Consider the following 21,134-nt stretch of genomic DNA (forward strand, 5'->3'; position numbering starts at 1 on the left):
AAACAACTTCAATCTTATTCTTCCACATTCCCACTATCCACTGCTAACCATCATTTTACTCTTTTTTTATGATTTGTACTTTAGAGGCCACGCAAGTCAATTTATACAGTATTTGTTTTTCTGACTTATCTCAGTTGGCATAATTTACTTAAGGTCCATGTTAAATAGTCCGTCCATGTTGTCACAAATCACAGGACGTCTTCCTTTCTCATAGCTGAATATAATTCCATTGTATGTATACATTATATATTTCTTATCCATTCATCTATTGATGGGCATTTAAGTTTCCATATCCTGGCTATTGTGAATAATGCTGAAGTGAAAATGGGTATACATATATATCTTCAAAATCCTGTTTTCATTTCCTTTAGGTATATACCCAGATGTGGAATTGCTAGATGATAAATTTTTAATGTTTTAAAACCTCTATGATATTTTCTATAGTGGTTAGACCAATTTAAATTCCCACCACCAGTATATAAAGGTTCTCTTTTCATCATGTCTTCACAAGCATCTGTTGCCTCTATTTTCTGAATTATAGTCATCCTAACAGGTGTGATGGCACCCCACTCCAGGACTCTTGCCTGGAGAATCCCATGGATGGAGGAGCCTGGTAGGCTGCAGTCCATGGGGCCGCCAAGAGTCAGACGCGATTGAGCAACTTCGCTCTCATTTTTCACTTTCATGCATTGGAGAAGGAAATGGAAACCCACTCCAGTGTTCTTTCCTGGAGAATCCCAGGGACAGAGGAGCCTGGTGGGCTGCCGTCTATGAGGTCGCACAGAGTCGGACATGACTGACGCGACTTAGCAGCAGCAGCAACAGGTGTGAAGTGATATCATGTTTTTGATTTGCATTTCCATGATGATTAGTGATGTTAAGCATCTTTTCATATGCCTGTTGGCTATTCTTATGTCCTCTCTGGAAAAATGTTTAGTTCTGCCCTTTTAAACAGAGAAGGCAATGGCACCCCACTCCAGTACTCTTGCCTGGAAAATCCCATGGACGGAGGAGCCTGGCAGGCTGCAGTCCATGGGGTTGCAAGAGTCGGACATGACTTAGTGACTAAACCACCACCACCACGGGTTTATATTATTCTATTTCTAACTGGCCATAATTGAGCTAGATGTGATATATTTTATTTATGATTCCAGGATAAATATATAATAAACACCAGAAAACCACTTGTCTATTAAAAAGTGAATAACCACTACAAAATCATTTAGTGGTATTAGTTTTGAGTGAGTGGTTGTCTAAGATTTAGACAATCCCTAATTTTTGTCTATTTTAAACAAAAAGTATTATATAAAATGTATGTTCAATTATATATAATGTAATGATTTATGCTAAAAATTGAGAATATTTTTCATGTAACAAGATTTAATGGTTTTCTTATTTAAAATAAAATCTTATTTTCCTTGTTTTATAATAACATGGAATTCAGAATAACTAGATTTTATCAGTGAGTCTAGTTACACATCTGTAATGCTAAAAATTGAGGTTCAGTGGTAAATTTTTACAGTAAATTTAGTCTGGAGATCTTAACCTAATATCCAACATATTACAAAAGTTATCTCTTGCCAGGAAATATTACAAAGAAAATCATTTAGGTTGTGAAACAGTGTATTGAATCATGATAATTGTCAGTAAGTCCTTTAAAATAGATATGTTCTTAAAAATACAAAATGAGCTTGAGGCTTTGACAGTTTATTGGTTTGCCATGGATCATACTGGAAGTGATGAGGCTGGATCATAAAGCTAGTTTTTGTTACTATATCTATGATACTACATTAAATTCCAGATATTTCAAAACGTAGGATAATGCAAAATTCTCTCATTAGCTTGACATTTTATGTTGAAACTATTTGAAACTGCCTTTTGAGAAAATAATTATTTTATGTAATCCATTTTGGTGCATATTTAGATATATCCTACCTTATTTTAAAAATCTTTTCTCTGACACTAAAATACTGAGTAACCTGATAAGTTAGAAGACACTGAGGTAGGAGTCAACCAAAAGGGCAATGCAGGAGTTTCCTGACCTCTCCTACTCCCACAGACAAAATGAATGTAGATATGCACATGGAGAAATTCCCTCTGATGCTACACATCAGATGAATGAAAAAATAGCCACACTGAAGTGGGTTTGAAAGGCCAAGGCATGCTCTTGCCATAAACCCCTTCCTCACACAGTACTGTATAATTGGGAATGACCTCCCAGCTCATCCCTGAGGAACAAAGGGTTTGGACGCTACATCTAGTACTCAGATATATTTGAGACTTTCAATATGAGGGAGTTTCAAAACACCCACCTCAGAAATCTAACTGGGCTTATGTACATGAGATCCAGGGGATAATAACAAAGAAGCAATTCTTAATAGGCATACTACAATTGCCATGGCTATCTCCCAAGGGCTCCGTGCAGAAGGATTAGGCAGGATCACTCATATGCCAGTCTTTCCCTGAATAGAACTTTATCTGCATACTTTACACGTTGCTGCCTAGGGCCAGGCTTCTAATTAGACAGCATCAGCGGATACACCTCTCCTGCCTTCTCTGTCCAGCCTGATTCAAGTCACTAGTACTGACCTGAGCAGGTACACACATCTGCACACCAGATTTTATGTCTGCCAAACAAGGTATGGGTCCCCATATCTACTGAACCTCATAGATATTTAAAGAGCTTCCATTCACAAGTCCTACAGGACGACAGCAAACAAAGTAGCAATTCTTAACTGGCTATCCCACCAGGGCTCAGTTGCAGATGGAGCAGACAAAATAGCCTATCTGTCTTTCTCTGAAAGGGGTTTATCAAAAAATCCAAAAGAACTTTTTGGCCAACCCAATAAAATAAAAAAAAATGAGAGGGAAGTTAAAACCAGCACCACAGAAATACAAAGGATCAAAAGGGATTAATTTGACAATTATACGCCAATAAAATGAAAAACCTAGAAGAAATGGATGAATTCCTAGAAACTTAGTCTTCCAAGACCAAATCAGAATGAAACACAAAATATGAACTCACCAAACTCAGTCGTGAAACTGAATCAGTAATTTAAAAACTCCAGCAAAGAAAAGTCCAGAATTAGAAGGCTTCATAAGTGAATTATATCAAACATTAAAAAGGAATTAAGCCTATCTTTTTCAAACTCTTTCAAACTCATTTTTCTAGGCCAGAATTTTCCTGATTCAAAAGCCAGACAAAGACACTGCAAGAAAGGAAAATTATGGGTCAATATCCCTGATGAATACAGATGAAAAAAACCTCAACAAAATGTTGGGAAATCAAATCCAGTAAGACATTAAGAGGACCAGAGAACACGATCATTTACGATTTACCTCAGCAATATAAGAATGGCTGAGTATCCTCAAATTAGTTGTTGTTATATACCACATGATCATCTTAATAGATGTTGAGAAGCTTCTGATAAATACCCAAAAATTTTAATATCCATTTACTGAAAAAACTCCCAAAGTATATAGAAAACATACTTCAACATTACAGTGTCACTTTATACCCATCAGAATGCTGCTGCTGCTGCTAAATCGCTTCAGTCATGTCCGACTCTGTGCGACCCCAGAGATGACAGGCCACCAGGCTCCCCCGTCCCTGGGATTCTCCAGGCAAGAACACTGGAGTGGGTTGCCATTTCCTTCTCCAATGCATGAAAGTGAAAAGTGAAGTGAAGTCACTCAGTTGTGTCCGACTCTCTCAGACCCCATGGACTGCAGCCTACCAGGCTCCTCCGTCCATGGGATTTTCCAGGCAAGAGTACTGGAGTGGGGTGCCATTGCCTTCTCCACCCATCAGAATAGCTATTATTAAAAAGATATCAACAAGTGTTGGCAAGGATTAGAATGATGGAAACCCTCATACACTGTTGGTACAAATGTAAATTGGTGTGACCACTATGGAAAACAGTATGGAGTTTCCTCAAAAATTAAAAATAGAACTAATCATATGGTCCAGCAATTCCAGTTCTGAGTATTTTTCCAAAGAAATGAAAACACAATTTGAAAAGATGTATGCATCCCTACAGACATGGAGAAGGGAATGGCAAACCACTTCAGTATTATTGCCTTGAGAACCCCATGAACAGTATGAAAAGGCAAAAATATAGGACATTGAAAGATGGACTGCCCAGGTCAGTAGGTGCCCAATATGCTACTGAGAACAGTGGAGAAATAATTCCACAAAGAATAAAGAGACAGAGCCAAAGCAAAACCAAACCCACTTGTGGATGTGACCGGTGATGGAAGTAAAGTCCAATGCTTTAAAGAGCAATATTGCATAGGAACCTGGAATGTTAGGTCCATGAAACAAGGCAAAGTGGAAGTGGTCAAACAGGAGATGGCCAGAGTGAACATTGACATTTTAGAAATCAGTGAACTAAAATGGATTAGAATGGGTGAATTTAATTCAGATGACCATTACATCTACTACTGTGGACACGGATCCCTTAGAAGTAATGGATTAGCCCTCATAGTCAAAAAAAGAGTCTGAAATGCAGTATTTGGATGCAATCTCAAAAATGACAGAATGATCTCTGTTCATTTCTAAGGCAAACCATTCAATATACAGTAATCCAAGTCTATTGCCTGACCCATAACGCTGAAGAAGCTGAAGTTGAACGGTTCTATGAAGAACTATAAGACCTAGAACTTAGATCCAAAAAAGATGTCCTTTTCATTATAGGGGACTGGAATGAGAAAGTAGGAAGTCAAGAAACACCTGGAGTAACAGGCAAATTTGGCCTTGGAGTACAGAAAGAAGCAGGGCAAAGGCTAATAGACTTCTGTCAAGAGAACGCACTGGTCATAGCAAACACCCTCTTCCAACAACACAAGAGAAGACTCTACACATGGACATCACCAGATGGTCAACACTGAAATCAGATTGATTATGTTCTTTGCAGCCAAAGATGGAGAAGCTCTATACAGTCAGCAAAAAAAAGACTGGGAGCTGACTGTGGCTCAGATCATGAACTCCTTATTGCCAAATGCAGACTTAAATTGAAGACAGTAGGGAAAACCACTAGACCACTCATGTATGACCTAAATCAAATCCCTTCTGATTATACAGTGGAAGTGACAAACAGATTCAAGGGATTAGATCTGATAGACAGAGTGCCTGGAGAACTATGGACGGATGTCTGTGACACTGTACAGGAGGCAGTGATCAAGACCATCCCCAAGAAAAAGAAATGCAAAAAGGCAAAATGGCTGTCTGAGGAGGCCTTACAAATAGCTGAGAAAAGAAGAGAAGCTAAAGGCAAAGGAGAAAAGGAAAGATATACCCATTTAAATGCAGAGTTGCAAAGAACCAAGGAGAGATTAAGAAAGCCTTCTTCGGTGATCAGTGTAAACAAATAGAGGAAAACAATAGAATGGGAAAGACTAGAGATCTCTTCAAGAAAATTAGAGACACCAAGGAAACATTTCATGCAAAGATGGGCTCAATAAAGGACAGAAATGGTATGGATCTAACAGAAGCAGAAGATATTAAGAAGAGGTGGCAAGAATACACAGAACTATACAAAAAAGATCTTCATGACCCAAATAATCACGATAGTGTGATCACTCACCTAGAGCCAGACATCCTGGAATGTGAAGTCAAACGGGCCTTAGGAAGCATCACTGTGAACAAAGCTAGTGGAGGTGATAGAATTCCAGGGGAACTATTTCAAATCCTGAAAGATGATGCTGTGAAAGTGGTGCACTCAATATGCCAGCAAATTCAGAAAGCTCAGCAGTGGCCACAGGACTGGAAAAGGTCAGGTTTCATTCCAATCCCAAAGAAAGGCAATGCCAAAGAATGCTCAAACTACTGCACAATTGCACTCATCTCACACGCTAGCAAAGTAATGCTCAAAATTCTCCAAGCCAGGCTTCAACAGTACATGAACTGTGAACTTCCAGATGTTCAAACTGGATTTAGAAAAGGCAGAGGAACCAGAGATCAAATTGCCAACATCCATTGGCTCATAGAACAAGAAAGAGAATTCCAGAAAAACATCTATTTTTGCTTTATTGACTATGCCAAAGCCTCTGACTGTGTGGATCACAATAAACAGGAAAATTCTTAAAGAGATGGGAATACCAGAACACCTGACCTGCCTCTTGAAAAAAATGTATGCAGGTCAGGAAGCAACAGTTAGAACTGGACATGGAACAACTGACTGGTTCCAAATAGGAAAAGGAGTATGTCAAGGCTGTATATTGTCACCCTACTTATTTAACTTATATGCAGAGTACATCATGAGAAACGCTGGGCTGGAGGAAGCACAAGCTGGAATCAAGATTGCTGGGAGAAATATCAATAACCTCAGATATGCAGATGACAGCACCCTTGTGGCAGAAAGTGAAGAAGAACTAAAGAGCCTCTTGATGAAAGTGAAAGAGGAGAGTGAAAAAGTTGGCTTAAAGTTCAACATTAAGAAAACTAAGAGCATGGCATCTGGTCCTATCACTTCATGGCAAATAGATGGGTAAACAGTGGAAACAGTGACAAACTTTATTTTGAGGGGCTCGAAAATCACTGCAGATGGACTCTAACCATGAAATTAGATGATGCTTGCTCCTTGGAGGAAAAGTTTGACAAAACTAGACAGCATATTACAAAGCAGAGACATTACTTTGCCAAGAAAGGTCCATCTATTCAAAGCTATGGCTTTTCCAGTAGTTATGTATGGATGTGAAAGTTGGACTATAAAGAAAGCTGAGTGCTGAAGAACTGATGCTTTTGAACTGTGGTGTTGGAGAACAGTCTTAAGAGTCCCTTGGACTGCAAGGAGATCCAACCAGTCCATCCTAAAGGAAATCAGTCCTGAATATTCATTGGAAGGACTGATGTTGAAGCTGAAACTCCAAGACTTTGGCCACCTGATGTGAAGAACTGACTCATTTGAAAAGACTCTGATGCTGGGAAAGATTGAAGGTAGGAGGAGAAGGGGACGACAGAGGATGAGATCGTTGGATGGCATCAGCGACTCAATGGAGATGAGCTTCGGTAAACTCCGGGAGTTGGTGATGGACAGGGAGGCCTGGTGTGGTACAGTCCATGAGGTTGCAAGAGTCGGACATGACTAGCAACTGAACTGAACTGATGCATCCCTATATTATTTGTAACATAATCACAGTAGCCAATATATTCAAGCAACCTACATGCCCATCAACAGACAAATAGATAAAAAAGATGCAGACATATATATATATATATATATATATAAATATATATAATGGCTATTACTTATCCATATAAAACGTAACCTCACCATTTGTGATAACATGGATGAACCTGGAGGGTATTTTGCTAAGTGGAGTAAGTCAGATGGAGAAAGTAAAATACCATATGATTTTACTTATATGTGGTGCTAGTGGTAAAGAATCTGCCTGTCAATGCAAGAGACCTAACATACAGGTTCAATCCCTGGGTTGGGAAGATCCCCTGGAGAAGCTCACGAGAACCCACTCCAGTATTCTTGCCTGGAGAATCCCATGGACAGAGGAGCCTGGTGTCACAAAGAGTTGGACATGACTGAAGTGACTTAGCATACACAAGGACAGAAAAATTATTTTTGGACTTCCTTGGTGGAATGTAAAAAAGAGAAGAACAACCAATGAACAAAACAAAACAGAAACAGAGTCATTGATACTGAGAACAAACAAATTGTTGCCAGATGGGGAGGGGATGGAGGAAGAGAGAAATAAATTGAGGGAAAGTGAAGAGTTACAAACTTCTGGTTACAAAATAAATGAGTCATGAAAAATAAATCATATCATGGGGGAAATAGTCAATAATAATGTCATATCTTTGTATGGTGACGGACAGTTACTAGACTTATATTGTGATTATTTTGTACTGTATAGAAATATCTAATCAACATGTTGTGCACCAGTCACTAAAATAATGTTGCAGGTCCATCATACTTCAAAAGAGACCAAATAAACTCACTCATAGGAAAAAAGAGAGCAGAGTTGTGGAGGGGTAGTGGGTGAGGGGAGGGGGAATTGGATGAAGGTCATCAAGACGTACAAACATCCTTTTGAGATAAGTAAGTACTAGAGATGTAATGTATAACATGATTTATATAATCAATGCTCTATGTTATATATGGAAGTTGTTAGAGTAAATCCCAAGAGCTTTACCAAAAAGAAAAAAATTTTTCTTTTATTTTCTATTTTATGATAGAGGTTCACTAAACTTACTGTGGTAATCATTTCATAAGGTATGTAAGTCAAATCATTATGCTGCATGCCTTGAACTTTATATAGTGCTTCATGTCCATTATATCGCAGTAATACTCTAAGGAAAGAAATCAATAAACATAAAACATTTTTAAGATAATAAAATATATGATTATGCTGTAAGATCAAGCACACACACAAAATCTCTGGTAGATACACAAAAAATAAAGACAAAGCAAGCAAAACATACCATTACAGAAAATCATTATGAAGGAAAATGGTAATCCCTCAAATTACAAGGGAAGAGAATAAGACAGAAATAAAGGAACAATAGAAAAATGAAACAAACAGAAAATAATAACAAAATGGCAATAATAAGTCAATACCTATCAAGACTTTAAATGTGAATGGATTAAATTCTTCAAAAACATAGTGTATATATGTTGCCTACAAAGACTTTAGCTTTAAAGACACACAAAATCTTAAAGGGATGGAAAAAGATGCTTCATGCAAATTTTTAAAAAGCAGGGGTAGTCATACTTTGGACAAAATAAGCTAAGTCAAAGACTATAACAAGAGACAAAGAAGGTCATTATAATAAAGGGGCCAGTTCAATAAGAGGATGCCTTTGGCCCTCTGTATCTACAGGTTTCACGTCTACACACATGGAGTGCTAACTGCTTTCACTGAATTATGTCATTTTGTTAGGGGAAGTCAGCTAGTGGCAAAATGAGAAATCAGAAACTGCCTTGAGATGCATGAAAATAAAATCACAACATATAAAAACTTATGGGACACGGGAAAAGCAGGGCTAAGAGGGGAGTTTATAGTAATAAATGTCTACATTAAGATAAAAGGTCTCAAATAAACAACCTAATTTTACATTTTTAGGACTAGAGAAACTATGCCCAAAGTGAGTAGAAGGAAGGAAATAACAAAGATCTGAGCAGAATAAAATGAAGTAAAACTGAAATATAAATTAAAGGAAATATAAACTAAAAAGACAATAGAAAAGATCACTGAACCTAAAAGTTGTTTTTTAAAAGATAAAGTAGATATAAACCCTTATATTGGTTTACCAAAAAAAGACAAAAAGTAAAATTATAAGTGAAAAAGACCTTACAACTGATAATATGCAAATACAAGGTGTAAAGAGACTGAATAATTATATGCCCCCAAATTGGACAACCTAGATAAAATTTAGATTTGTAGAAACATACAGCCTACCAAGACTGATTCATGAAGAAGCAGAAAATATGAATAGCTCAAATACTAGTAAGATGACTGAATCAGTAATCAAAAACTTCAATTCAAATAAAAATCCATGACCAGATGGCTTCACTGATGAGTTCTACCAAAAACCTAAGGAAAAACTAATCCTTTATAAGCTCCTTCAAAAAACTGAAGAAGAGGGAACACTCCCAAATTCATTTTACTAGTCCAGCATTACTCTGATATGAGAGCTAGACAAGGATACTACAAGAAAAGAAAATTATAGTTCAATATTCCTGATAAACATAGATGCAAAAATCCTCAACAAAATGTAAACAAAATAAATGCAACAGAATGTTAAAAAGATCAGGTAACATGATCAAATAGGATTTATTCCAGGGATGAAAGAACAGTGCAACATTTGTGAACCAATATGATATACCACATTAACAAAATGAAAGATAAGAATCAGATAATCACCTTGATAGATGCAGAAAAATCATCTGACAAAATTTAAGATAACTTTATGACATTTAAATGGACAACAGGTACATAAAAAGGTGCTTTTAACATCACTCACTAATTATCATACTCAGTTGCTCAGTCATGTCTGACTCTGTGACCCCATGGACTGTAGCCGACCAGGCTCCTCTGTCCATGGGATTTTCTAGGCAAGAATACTGGAGTAGGTATTACCACTGATGGTAATACCAATTCATTACCATTGAGCCACCTCACTAATTATCAGGGAAATGCAAATCAAAACCACAATGATATATCAACTGACACCTGTTAGCATGATTATTATTGAAAATGCAAGGGGTAACTGGATAAGATGTGAGGAAAAAACTGTTGTAGCCCTATGGAAAACAATATGGAGGTTCCTCAAAAATATAACAATAGAACTACCATAGATTCAGTAATCCTAATTCTGGGTACATATATAAAGTAAACAAAATCACTATCTGGAAGAGATATACACCAAGGTATGTAAACTACCTAAATGTCCGTTGATGGCTAAATGGATAAAGACAAGGTGTTATATATAATGGAGTAATGAAAGTCATAGCCTTGACTAGATGGACCTTTGTTGGCAAAGTAATGTCTCTGCTTTTCAATATGCTATCTAGGTTGGTCATAACTTTTCTTCCAAGGAGTAAGCGTCTTTTAATTTCATGGCTGCAGTCACCATCTCCAGTGATTTTGGAACCCCCCAAAATAAAGTCTGACAATGTTTCCACTGTTTCCCCATCTATTTCCCATGAAGTGATGGGACCAGATGCCATGATCTTTGTTTTCTGAATGTTGAGCTTTAAGCCAACTTTTTCACTCTCCTCTTTCACTTTCATCAAGAGGCTCTTTAGTTCTTAACTTTCTGCCATAAGGGTGGTGTCATCTGCATATCTGAGGTTATTGATATTTCTCCTGGCAATCTTGAGTCCAGCTTGTGCTTCTTCTAGCCCGCATGTCTCATGATGTACTCTGCATATAAGTTAAATAAGCAGGGTGACAGTATACAGCCATGATGTACTCCTTTTCCTATTTGGAACCACTCTGTTGTTCCATGTCCAGTTCTAACTGTTGCTTCCTGATCTGCATATAGGTTTCTCAAGAGGCAGGTCTGGTATTCCCATCTCTTTCAGAATTTTCCAGTTTCTTGTGATCCACACAGTCAAAGGCTTTGGCATAGTCAATAAAGCAGAAATAGATGTTTTTCTGGAACTCGCTTGCTTTTTCCATGATCCAGCAGATGTTGGCAATTTGATCTCTGGTTCCTCTGCCTTTTCTAAAACCAGCTTGAACATGTGGAAGTTCATGGTTCATGTATTGCTGAAGCCTGGCTTGGAGAATTTTGAGCATTACTTTACTAGCGTGTGAGATGAGTGCAATTGTGTGATAGTTTGAGCATTCTTTGGCATTGCCTTTCTTTGGGACTGGAATGAAACCTGACCTTTTCCAGTCCTGTGGCCACTGCTGAGTTTTCCAAATTTGCTGGCATATTGAGTGCAGCACTTTCACAGCATCATCTTTCAGGATTTGAAAGAGCTCAACTGGAATTCCGTCACCTCCACTTGGTTGTGAAGATCTTTTTTGTACAGTTCTTCTGTGTATTCCTGCCACCTCTTCTTAATATCTTCTGCTTCTGTTAGGTCCATACCATTTCTGTCCTTTATTGAGCCCATCTTTGCATGAAACAACAAAGGTCCGTCTAGTCAAGGCTATGGTTTTTCCTGTGGTCATGTATGCATGTGAGAGTTGGACTGTGAAGAAAGCTGAGCACCGAAGAATTGATGCTTTTGAACTGTGGTGTTGGAGAAGACTCTTGAGAGTCCCTTGGACTGCAAGGAGATCCAACTAGTCCATTCTGAAGGAAATCAGCCCTGGGATTTCTTTGGAAGGAATGATGCTAAAGCTGAAACTCCAGTACTTTGGCCACCTCATGCGAAGAGTTGACTTATTGGAAAAGACTCTGATGCTGGGAGGGATTGGGGGCAGGAGGAGAAGGGGACGACAGAGGATGAGATGGCTGGATGGCGTCACTGACTTGATGGACGTGAGTCTGAGTGAACTCCGGGAGTTGGTGATGGACAGGGAGGCCTCGCGTGCTGCGATTCATGGGGTCGCAAAGAGTTGGACATGACTGAGCAACTGAATTGAACTGAACTGAATGAAAGTCGGTGTCAGTCACTCAGTTGTGTCTGACTCTTTGTGACCCATGGACTGTAGCCTGTCATGCTCCTCTGTCCCTGGAATTGTCCAGGCAAGAATATTGGAGTGGGTAGCCATTCCATTCTCTGGGGATCTTCCTGACCCAGGGATCAAATCTGGGTCTCCTGCATTGCAGGTGGATTCGCTACGCTCTGAGCCACCAGGGAAGCCCTCTGGAGTAATATTTAGCCTTATAAAAGAAGGAAATCCTAATCTGTGATTTTGACATAGATAAATATGGAGAGCATTGTCTTAAGTGAAATAAGCAAGACAAAGAAAGAAAGACTGCATGTTAAAAGTTATCCATGGAATCTAAAAACAGAAAAAAACAAACAAAAAAAAACCTACCTAAAAAGCGAAACCAGAAAAACCTTATGAAAACAGAGTGAATAAATGGTTGCTTGGAGCTGAGGAGTGGGGGAAATAGGGAGAGGCTGGTAAAAGGGTACAGTCTTTCAGTTATAAGATGAATGAAGTCTGAGGAACTAATGTGATTATAGTTGATAACACTGTACTGTATAAGTGAAATCTGTTAAGAAAGTAGAACTTAAATATTCTCACCAAAAACACACACCGAAAATAAAAACAAACTTAAAAAAAAAAAGCCATGTGAGATGGCGGTTCTGTTAACTGACTAGCTGTGGAGGGAATCTTTCACAGTGCATACATGTATCAAATTATCACACTGTACATTTTAAAATTAATTTTTGGGGGGTGGCATCATTGAAACTGCCAAAAAAGCTGAAAGAAAAAAGAATGGGCAACTTTTATTAGTGTTTGAATCTGTGTGTAACCTCCATGGGGTTGATGTTGGGAGATATTTGCAAATATATGGGGGAATGCTGCTAATTACAATAAAAGGAGGGTCTACTTGTGGTCTGGTGTGCTCAATTGTTCAACAATGTTGGGTAAGTCTCATATAATGAAGAACTGTCCTGACCAAAAGAATAACAGGAATCCTTTTAAGAAACACAGTAGGGGGTCTCTTATTTGAAACTAAATAAGAAATTAAGAAAATAATCCAGGGGTGGTTAAATTCAAAAAACTTGTTATCAGATACATCTACTTTGTCAGATCACGCTCAGTTAAGTTCAGTCGCTCAGTCGTGTCCAACTCTTTGCGGCCCCATGGACCACAGCATGCCAGGCTTCCCTGTCCATCACCAACTCCCTGAGCTTGCTCAAACTCATGTCCATCGAGTCGGTGATGCCATCCAACCTCATCCTCTGTTGTCCCCTTTTCTCCCAGCCTTCAATCTTTCCCAGCACCAGAGTCTTTTCCAGTGAGTCAGTTCTTCGCATCAGGTAGCCAAAGTATTGGAGCTTCAGCATCAGTCCTTCCAATGAATATTCAGGATTTATTTCCTTAGGATTGACTGGTTGGATCTCCTTGCAGTCCAAGGGACTCTCAAGAGTCTTCTCCATCCCCACAGTTCATTAATTAAAAGCATTAATTCTTTGGTGCTCAGCTTTCTCTACAGTCCAACACTCACATGCATACATTACTACTGGAAAAACCATAGCTTTGACTAGATGGACCTTTGTTGGCTAAGTAATGTCTCTGTTTTTTAATATGCTGTTTAGGTTGGTCATAGGTTTTCTCCCAAAGAGCAAGCGTCTTTTAATTTCATGGCTACAGTCACCATCTGCAGTGATTTTTGAGCCCAAGAAAATAAAGTCTGTCATTGTTTCCATTGTTTCTCCTCTATTTGCCATGAAGTGATGGGACCAGATGCCATGATCTTTGTTTTTTGAATGTAGAGTTAAGTCAGCTTTTCTACTCTCCTCTTTCACTTTCATCAAGAGGCTCTTTAGTTCTTCTTCACTTTCTGCCCTAGGGTGGTATCATCTGTGTACCTTAGGTTATTGATATTTCTCCCAGCAATCTTGATTCCAGCTTGTGCTTCATCCGGCCCAGCGTTTCTCATGATGTACACTGCATACAAGTTAAATAAGCAGGGTGACACTATACAGTCTTGATGTACTCCTTTCCCAATTTGGTACCAGTCTGTCATTCCATGTCTGGTTCTAACTGTTGGTTCCTGACTTGCTTACAGATTTCTCAGGAGGCAGGTCAGGTGGTCTGGTATTTCCATCTCTTTAAGAATTTTCCACGGTATATTGTGATCCACACAGTCAAAGGCTTTGGCATAGTCAATAAAGCAGAAATAGATGTTTTTCTGGAATTCTCTTGCTTTTTCTGTGGGCCAGTGGATGTTGGCAATTTGATCTCTGGTTCCTCTGCCTTTTCTAAATCCAGCTTGAACATCTGCAAGTTCATGGTTCATGTAATGCTGAAGCCTGGCTTGGAGAAATTTGAGCATTACTTTGCTAGCATGTGAGATGAGTGCAATTGTGCAGTAGTTTGAACATTCTTTGGCATTGTCCTTCTTTGGGACTGGAATGAAAACTGACCTTTTCCAGTCCTGTGGCCACTGCTGAGTTTTCCAAATTTGCTGGCACATTGAGTGTAGCACTTTCACAGCATCAACTTTTAGAATTTGAAATAGTTCAACTGGAATTCCATTACCTCCACTAGCTTTGTTGATAGTGATGCTTCCTAAGGCCCACTTGACTTTGCATTCCCAGATGTCTGGCTCTAGGTGAGTGATCACAGTATTGTGATTATCTGGGTCATGAAGATCTTTTTTGTATAGTTCTGTGTATTCTTGCCACCTCTTCTTAATATCTTTGGCTTCTGTTAGATCCATACTGTTTCTGTCCTTTATTGAGCTCATCTTTGTATGAAATGTTCCCTTGGTATCTAATTTTCCTCAAGAGATCTCATCTTTCCTATTCTATTGTTTTCCTCTATTTCTTTGCCCTGATCACTGTGGAAGGCTTTCTTATCTCTCCTTGCTATTCTTTGGAACTCTACATTCAGATCATTATATCTTTCCTTTTCTCCTTTGCCTTTAACTTCCCTTCTTTACTCAGCTATTTGTAAGGCCTCCTCAGACAACTGTTTTGCCTTTTTGCATTTTTTTTCTTGGAGATGGTCTTGATCACTGTCTCCTGTATAATGTCATGATCCTCCATCCATATTTCTTCAGGCACTCTATCACATCTAATCCCTTGAATCTATTTGTCACTTCCACTGTATAATCATAAGGGATTTGATTTAGGTCCTATCTGAATGATCTAGTGATTTTACCTACTTTCTTCAATTTAAGTCTGAATTTGGCAATAAGGACTTCACGATCTGAGCCACAATCAGCTCTCAGTCTTATTTTTGCTGACTGTATAGAGCTTCTCCATCTTAGGCTGCAAAGAATATAATCAATCTGATTTCAGTATTGACCATCTGGTGATGTCCATATGTAGAGTCTTTTCTTCTGTTGTTGGAAGAGGTTGTTTGCTATGAGCAGTGTGTTCTCTGGCAAAACTCTGTTAGCCTTTGCCCTGCTTCATTTTGTATTCCAAGGCCAAATTTGCCTGTTACTCCAGGTATATCTTGACTTCCTAGTTTCCCATTCCAGTTCCCTATGATGAAAAGGACATCTTTTGGGGGTGTTAGTTCTAGAAGGTCTTGTAGGTCTTCATAAAACCATTCAGCTTCTTCAGAATTACTGGTTGGGGCATAGACTTGGATTACTGTGATACTGAATGGTTTGCTTTGGAAACGAACAGAGATCATTCTGTCGTTTTTGAGACTGTATCCAAGTACTACATTTTGTACTCTTTTGTTGACTATGAGGGCTACTCCATTTCTTTGAATGGAACCTAGTCCACAGTAGTAGATATAATGGTCATCTGAGTTAAATTCACCCATTCCAGTCTATTTTAATTCACTGATTCCTAAAATGTTGATGTGTGTGGCTCAGAAAGGGCATCATTTAAGTAGCCATATCAAACAAAAAATTATTTTTAACACTTCTAAGTCTACAAACAGAAATTATTGGAATAATCTGGTTAATAATTTATGCTATGCTTAAATCAGCTTATTATCAGTTTTATATTTATAGTCACTTAAGTGAATGAAAAGGAATATATTTTCTAATTTTTGATTCACATATGTAGGAATACTATGTTACTAGCTGTTAAATATTTTGAAGATCAACCTGATAGGAAATATTTTTAAGATCAACCTGATAGGAAATATTTTTCAGAAAAGTCAGACTCCATTAATTTAATGACAACTCAATTTGAGGAAAAAGCACTTTATCTGCTTGAGAGGTTATTTTCCCTTTGAGATTAAAGGCATGATTAATTCAGATTCATTTTATCTTTTCAAAGCTCTGCCACTATTCCTGGGAAATCAGCACCCATCTGACAGGAAGTCATATTTTCAAATCAACTGGAAAAGTCTAATAATTGGCCACTAGTTGTTTGTACAAGCTCTTTTGAAAATAAACTAGTAACCTTATTCTTTTTTGTTCTGTGTGAAATCTTAGGAAATACCACATAAGCAATGTAGAGTTAAATAAACTGAAAGCATAATACATATTTCAGAGTGACTGAATGTTTCTAGAAAGACAAATTGTCTCTTTTTAAATTTTCTTGGAATATTTTTAGAAACTATCCTAATGGCCTTTCATTTTCTCAGACCAGAAGAAGTAACAACTGAAAGAGCAGTTCCTATGCCATATATTATTATTTTTCTTGCTTTAATATTTTAGGAAAAAGGATATTTAAATATAGTAATGAAGGAAAACTTAACAGGTTAGAAACTGTTTCCAAGATAGGTTATATTTTCAAATTTTACTACAAAATATATAATTTTTATATAATCTTGCTTTATATCAACATAATATTTCAGCCCATCAGAAATGCAGTAGAACATATATTTTAAGTGACAGTGGAAGACACTAGAACCTCTACTGTATTACCAAAATAAGAGAACTGTTCACCAATGAGTAGTACCTAAAATTTCTCAACTTTCTAAAAAAGTTAAAATGTGTATATACAGGACAGAACTTTGCTAATAAAAAATACTTCATTGTCTGCATAGTTATGAAGTTTCTATTTTAAATATGTTAATATAGCACAAGCCTGATACTAGTGAAGGTAAAGATTTGAAGTTTACATCTGTTAAGTTGTTTGCAAGTTTTAGTAGCAAATTATAAATCTAGAAACATTAAAATGGTTTCATTATCTTATTAATTTTAATGAACTAATATTCGAATAGCTGCGGAAATTTGTGAGTTTACATCTCATTTAATATTCATCTTTTTAAAGCTATAATAAATAAGACTTTCCACTTCATGTTCACTGTAAAAACATAGCATGCAGCTGTAATTATGATATTGTGAATCACGAACGGCAGTAGTTCCACCATTGATAAAAAAGGCCTGGAACATTCAAGTGTATCTTCAGATCATTAGTGAACTCCTTAATGTCCCCAAAGCAAAGAAGGTGGAACTGTCCCTACCCCTTTCTTTACATACTTGTCATTTTTTTTTTTTTTGGCGCAACTTCTTTTCCTCTCTTAAGATAGCCTTGATAATCATTTCAGCCCACATTCCTTTTTTAATATATTTTTTAAATGTATATTTTTAATAGATGAAAAAATAGGCAAATAGATTTGGTGCCTTGGATACAATATGGAAATAATAAACACTCTGTTGTCTCCTAAATCCCATTGCATTTACCCCAGAGAGGTACATATTGGCTAAACTCTAATTTGTGCCATTACTTGCAGATTTCTTAAATTTGCACTGTAGTTTCAAATTGGTATTGGTGGTTTAGTTGCTAAGTCACATCCGACTCAGCGGACTCCAGCTTCCTCTATACATGGAATTCTCCAGGCAAGAATTAAATTTATGTTTACTATCCAAAACAAATGGACAACTGCCATGCACTATTAAACTATCTTTGCATTATGCCACAGTTAACTTCATTTCAATGTAAGAAAAACACCAATCTTCTCCTTTATTTATAACATTGTATTCTGTCTGGTTAATTCATTCTGCATAAAAGCTTGGATATGATACTGCCTGGAAGTCAGAGAATAAATAAAAGAATCTTTCACAGTACCTTTCCATTCTGAGTCCACATTCTGTTCTGCTATATAGTCGCAAGTCCTAGCAGCTTCTAGAGTAATGTATATCAACCTTAGTACTTTGGCTGCCTTTTGGACTGTCCTGGGGATCTTTATATACTACTGATTTTTGAGATCATCTCCAGAAACTCTGATTTAATGGTCTGGGATATGACCAGGGGATTAGGATTAATTTAAGGTCATAGTGTATAATAACAGAAACCTATACCTGTTTTGCTTTAAAAAAGAAAGAAACTAAAGAACACAAAAACTTACCACTTCTCCCTTATGTAAAAAAAAAATTTTTTCATCTGTTTACATTAACAGGATTTTCTAAGATGAGACAAAAAGTTCTGTTTCATCATAATGGTCTTATTTTGTAGTTAATCTATTTTAGGGCACCCTATTTCTGAAATTCTGGATTAAAATTATGAAAGCTGAGGTTTTCTCTCTTAGAAGTTCTTTATGCCTTCATTAGTTTCATCAGCCTAAATTCTTTATTGATTGGTCAAAATGAGACTGAGTAGTTTACATTTTACTTTCTCAAAGGAATATGTGATGCAAACTGTCATTTCTCTAGAAGCTACTTATTTTATGTCATTCTGAAAAATATTTTAACTGCACAAATATAAGCATACTCAGCAAATAAAAAAAGAAAACCCCAAAACTCCTTCCATAACTTCAGGATTTTTTGAGTCTAAAATAAATTTATAAGATTTAAAATCACACATTTACAATAAAGACAAATACGATATGAAACTAAATATCTGTGGTATCTAATGTATGGCACGAATGAACCTATCTACAAAACAGAACAGACTCACAGACACAGAGAGCAGACCTGTGGTTGCCGAAGGGCAGGAGGATGTGGAGAGGGATGCACTGGGAGTTGGGTTGGTAGATGCAATTTAATGCATTTATCATGGATAAACAACAAGACCCTAATGGATAGCACAGGGAACTATACTCAATATCCTGTGGTAACAGAAAAGAGTATGGAAAAGAATATAAAAATAATTATATATATAAAATTATAACTGGATCACTTTTCTGTACAGTAGAGATTGGCACAACATTGTAGATCAACTATACCTCAATTAAAAAAATAAAATAATGGCTATCCACAATGGAGGGCTTTTAGTCAGTAATATGAATAATGTAGGATGATTATACAATCTTTAACTTATATATAGAAAAACTGTTTATAGTCTGTTCCTATTTGCATTTGGCATGACAGGTGTTACAAGTGTTTCTTGGTTGGAAGTGACCTTGACTTTACTCTAGTTTTTAAATCAGTTTTATCTGAACACTGAGGAAATTTTCATTAAGACACTGATGAGACTATAGACTGCATATTTTCAATCCATCAATAATTAACCTTTTAAATTTATCTTATATAATGAGCACTTCCCTGTTTATTTTTCTTTTGTATAAATATTGGGGTATCATGGTGCTTTCTGATAATGTTATGCATGGAGGCATCGTATGCAAGAGGCATGAAATACTTTTGTGGATATTATCTTTCCTGATGGAGAGACTGTTCTTAGGATCAAGCAGCCACTAAGTACATGCCCCTGAATCAGGAAATGAGAAAAGATGCAGAATTATCATATTGGCTTACTTATGCTATGCACTACAGAACTCCAGAGAGGACCCGTCACAGAGATGACTATATGGAAAGATGCTTCCTGGGGTTGTGCAGTGTGACATCCCTGACTTCAAAGCTCTCCATTGCTCTCCTAACTTGGAAGCATCTAGGAGGTAAACCCAGGTGGATGATTCTCCATGATGAGGTAGGTTAAAAGTCGTCTAAGGGGCTACAAGCTGAGGATTATGTGGTTATACCTTGCAAATTATATCATCTATATTCTGGCAAATGGATCACTGCTTCATTAATACAGTCTATTACTGGTAATTTAGAAAATCAAAGACTTAAAGTAAACTGGCTTAAAAAATAAGGTGCTTCTTGATCCCTTCTCTCTTGGGATTCTATATACATAGTAAGAGGTAGGACTATGCTTACAGACTGAACTCTCCATCCACTTACTCAAATAGTTCAGCTGCATGAAAGTAGAACATGGAGAAGTATGGCAGATTTGTTTAGTTCAACCTGCAAAAGACAGGAGAGAATGAGAACACTGGATTGGCAAAAAACCAACCAACCATGTTTGGGCTCTGAGAGAAGGGGTTTGAGGGCATCGACTGTGCTTGAGCAGAGGAAGCAGAAGTGGAAACAGGGCATGTCCCTCCATGGCAGTGATTCTGAGCACCACGACCTAAACTGCTAATGACATATGGTTCACTGACTGTCAAGCTGTGGTGTCCACTTTTTTATTTTCTATGGTTTCCTTTTTCTATTGACATTGTCCACCCTCTTACCTACTTTGCTCATCTTTTTCTCTATTTTCATTGACATTTTTTCCTAACAGTTTAAATCCTAGTCAGCTAATCCAACATCTAGATCATCTAGGGATCTGCATCTGTTTTCTGCTACCACTCATATGTGAAAACTAATAACAGAGAAACCTCACTTAAAACAGTCAGGAGGTCAGAAAGGGGAGTTCTTATGCCTCACCACTCCATGTCAATTACAGACCCAACAGGTAGAGATGTACCTTTGCATTTCTAACAGAAAGAAGGCTGCTACTTTCTTACCCATCAAGAGGAAGAACTTTTCCTAATCCAGCAACAGCGGGCGATAAGAGGCTGTCACAATTTAGCCAATGAAAAGCCAATACACTTTGAACTCAGTCTCCTCCAGTGGACTCTTTGTAACAGCCCCTTCTCTTCAAAAGGACAGTTCTCCCCCTTGTTTTCTGGACTTGCATGTGGTTTGCCATAAAGTGCAAGTCCTGAATTGTAATACTTTGTTCTTTCTGAATAAAGTGTTTTGCTAGTAAAATAAATGATTGTTTCTATCATTTTAGGTCAACATTTTAGTTAATTATTAGTCACAATTTCTTAACCTTCCTTTCTTAATTATGTCCCATTTTTTATTTATGAATTACTGAAGTAGATATTATTTCTCTCCACAGAGGACTGGTCCT

General features: G+C 37.4%; 1 protein-coding gene across 12 annotated transcripts in view; it reads right to left on the minus strand.

Moving 5' to 3' along the window:
- Nucleotides 1-21,134, minus strand: part of RNF180 (ring finger protein 180) — a 297,228-nt gene that overhangs the window by 19,151 nt on the left and 256,943 nt on the right. Inside the window, exon 8 of one of the 12 annotated variants that reach the window (XR_008704945.1) lies at nucleotides 20,135-20,197. The exons of 10 other annotated variants lie outside the window; for them this stretch is intronic. Coding sequence is in view for 1 of the 2 variants with exons in the window: in XM_055555009.1 (XP_055410984.1) it covers nucleotides 8,238-8,305 (68 nt within the window). In the remaining variant the exon portion in view is untranslated. Of the gene's footprint in view, nucleotides 1-8,208; nucleotides 8,306-20,134; nucleotides 20,198-21,134 lie in introns of all 12 variants that reach the window. One more of the 12 variants, XM_055555009.1, reaches the window with a different exon arrangement.

Source organism: Bubalus kerabau, chromosome 18 (assembly GCF_029407905.1).
Source record: "Bubalus kerabau isolate K-KA32 ecotype Philippines breed swamp buffalo chromosome 18, PCC_UOA_SB_1v2, whole genome shotgun sequence".
NCBI lineage: Eukaryota > Metazoa > Chordata > Mammalia > Artiodactyla > Bovidae > Bubalus > Bubalus kerabau.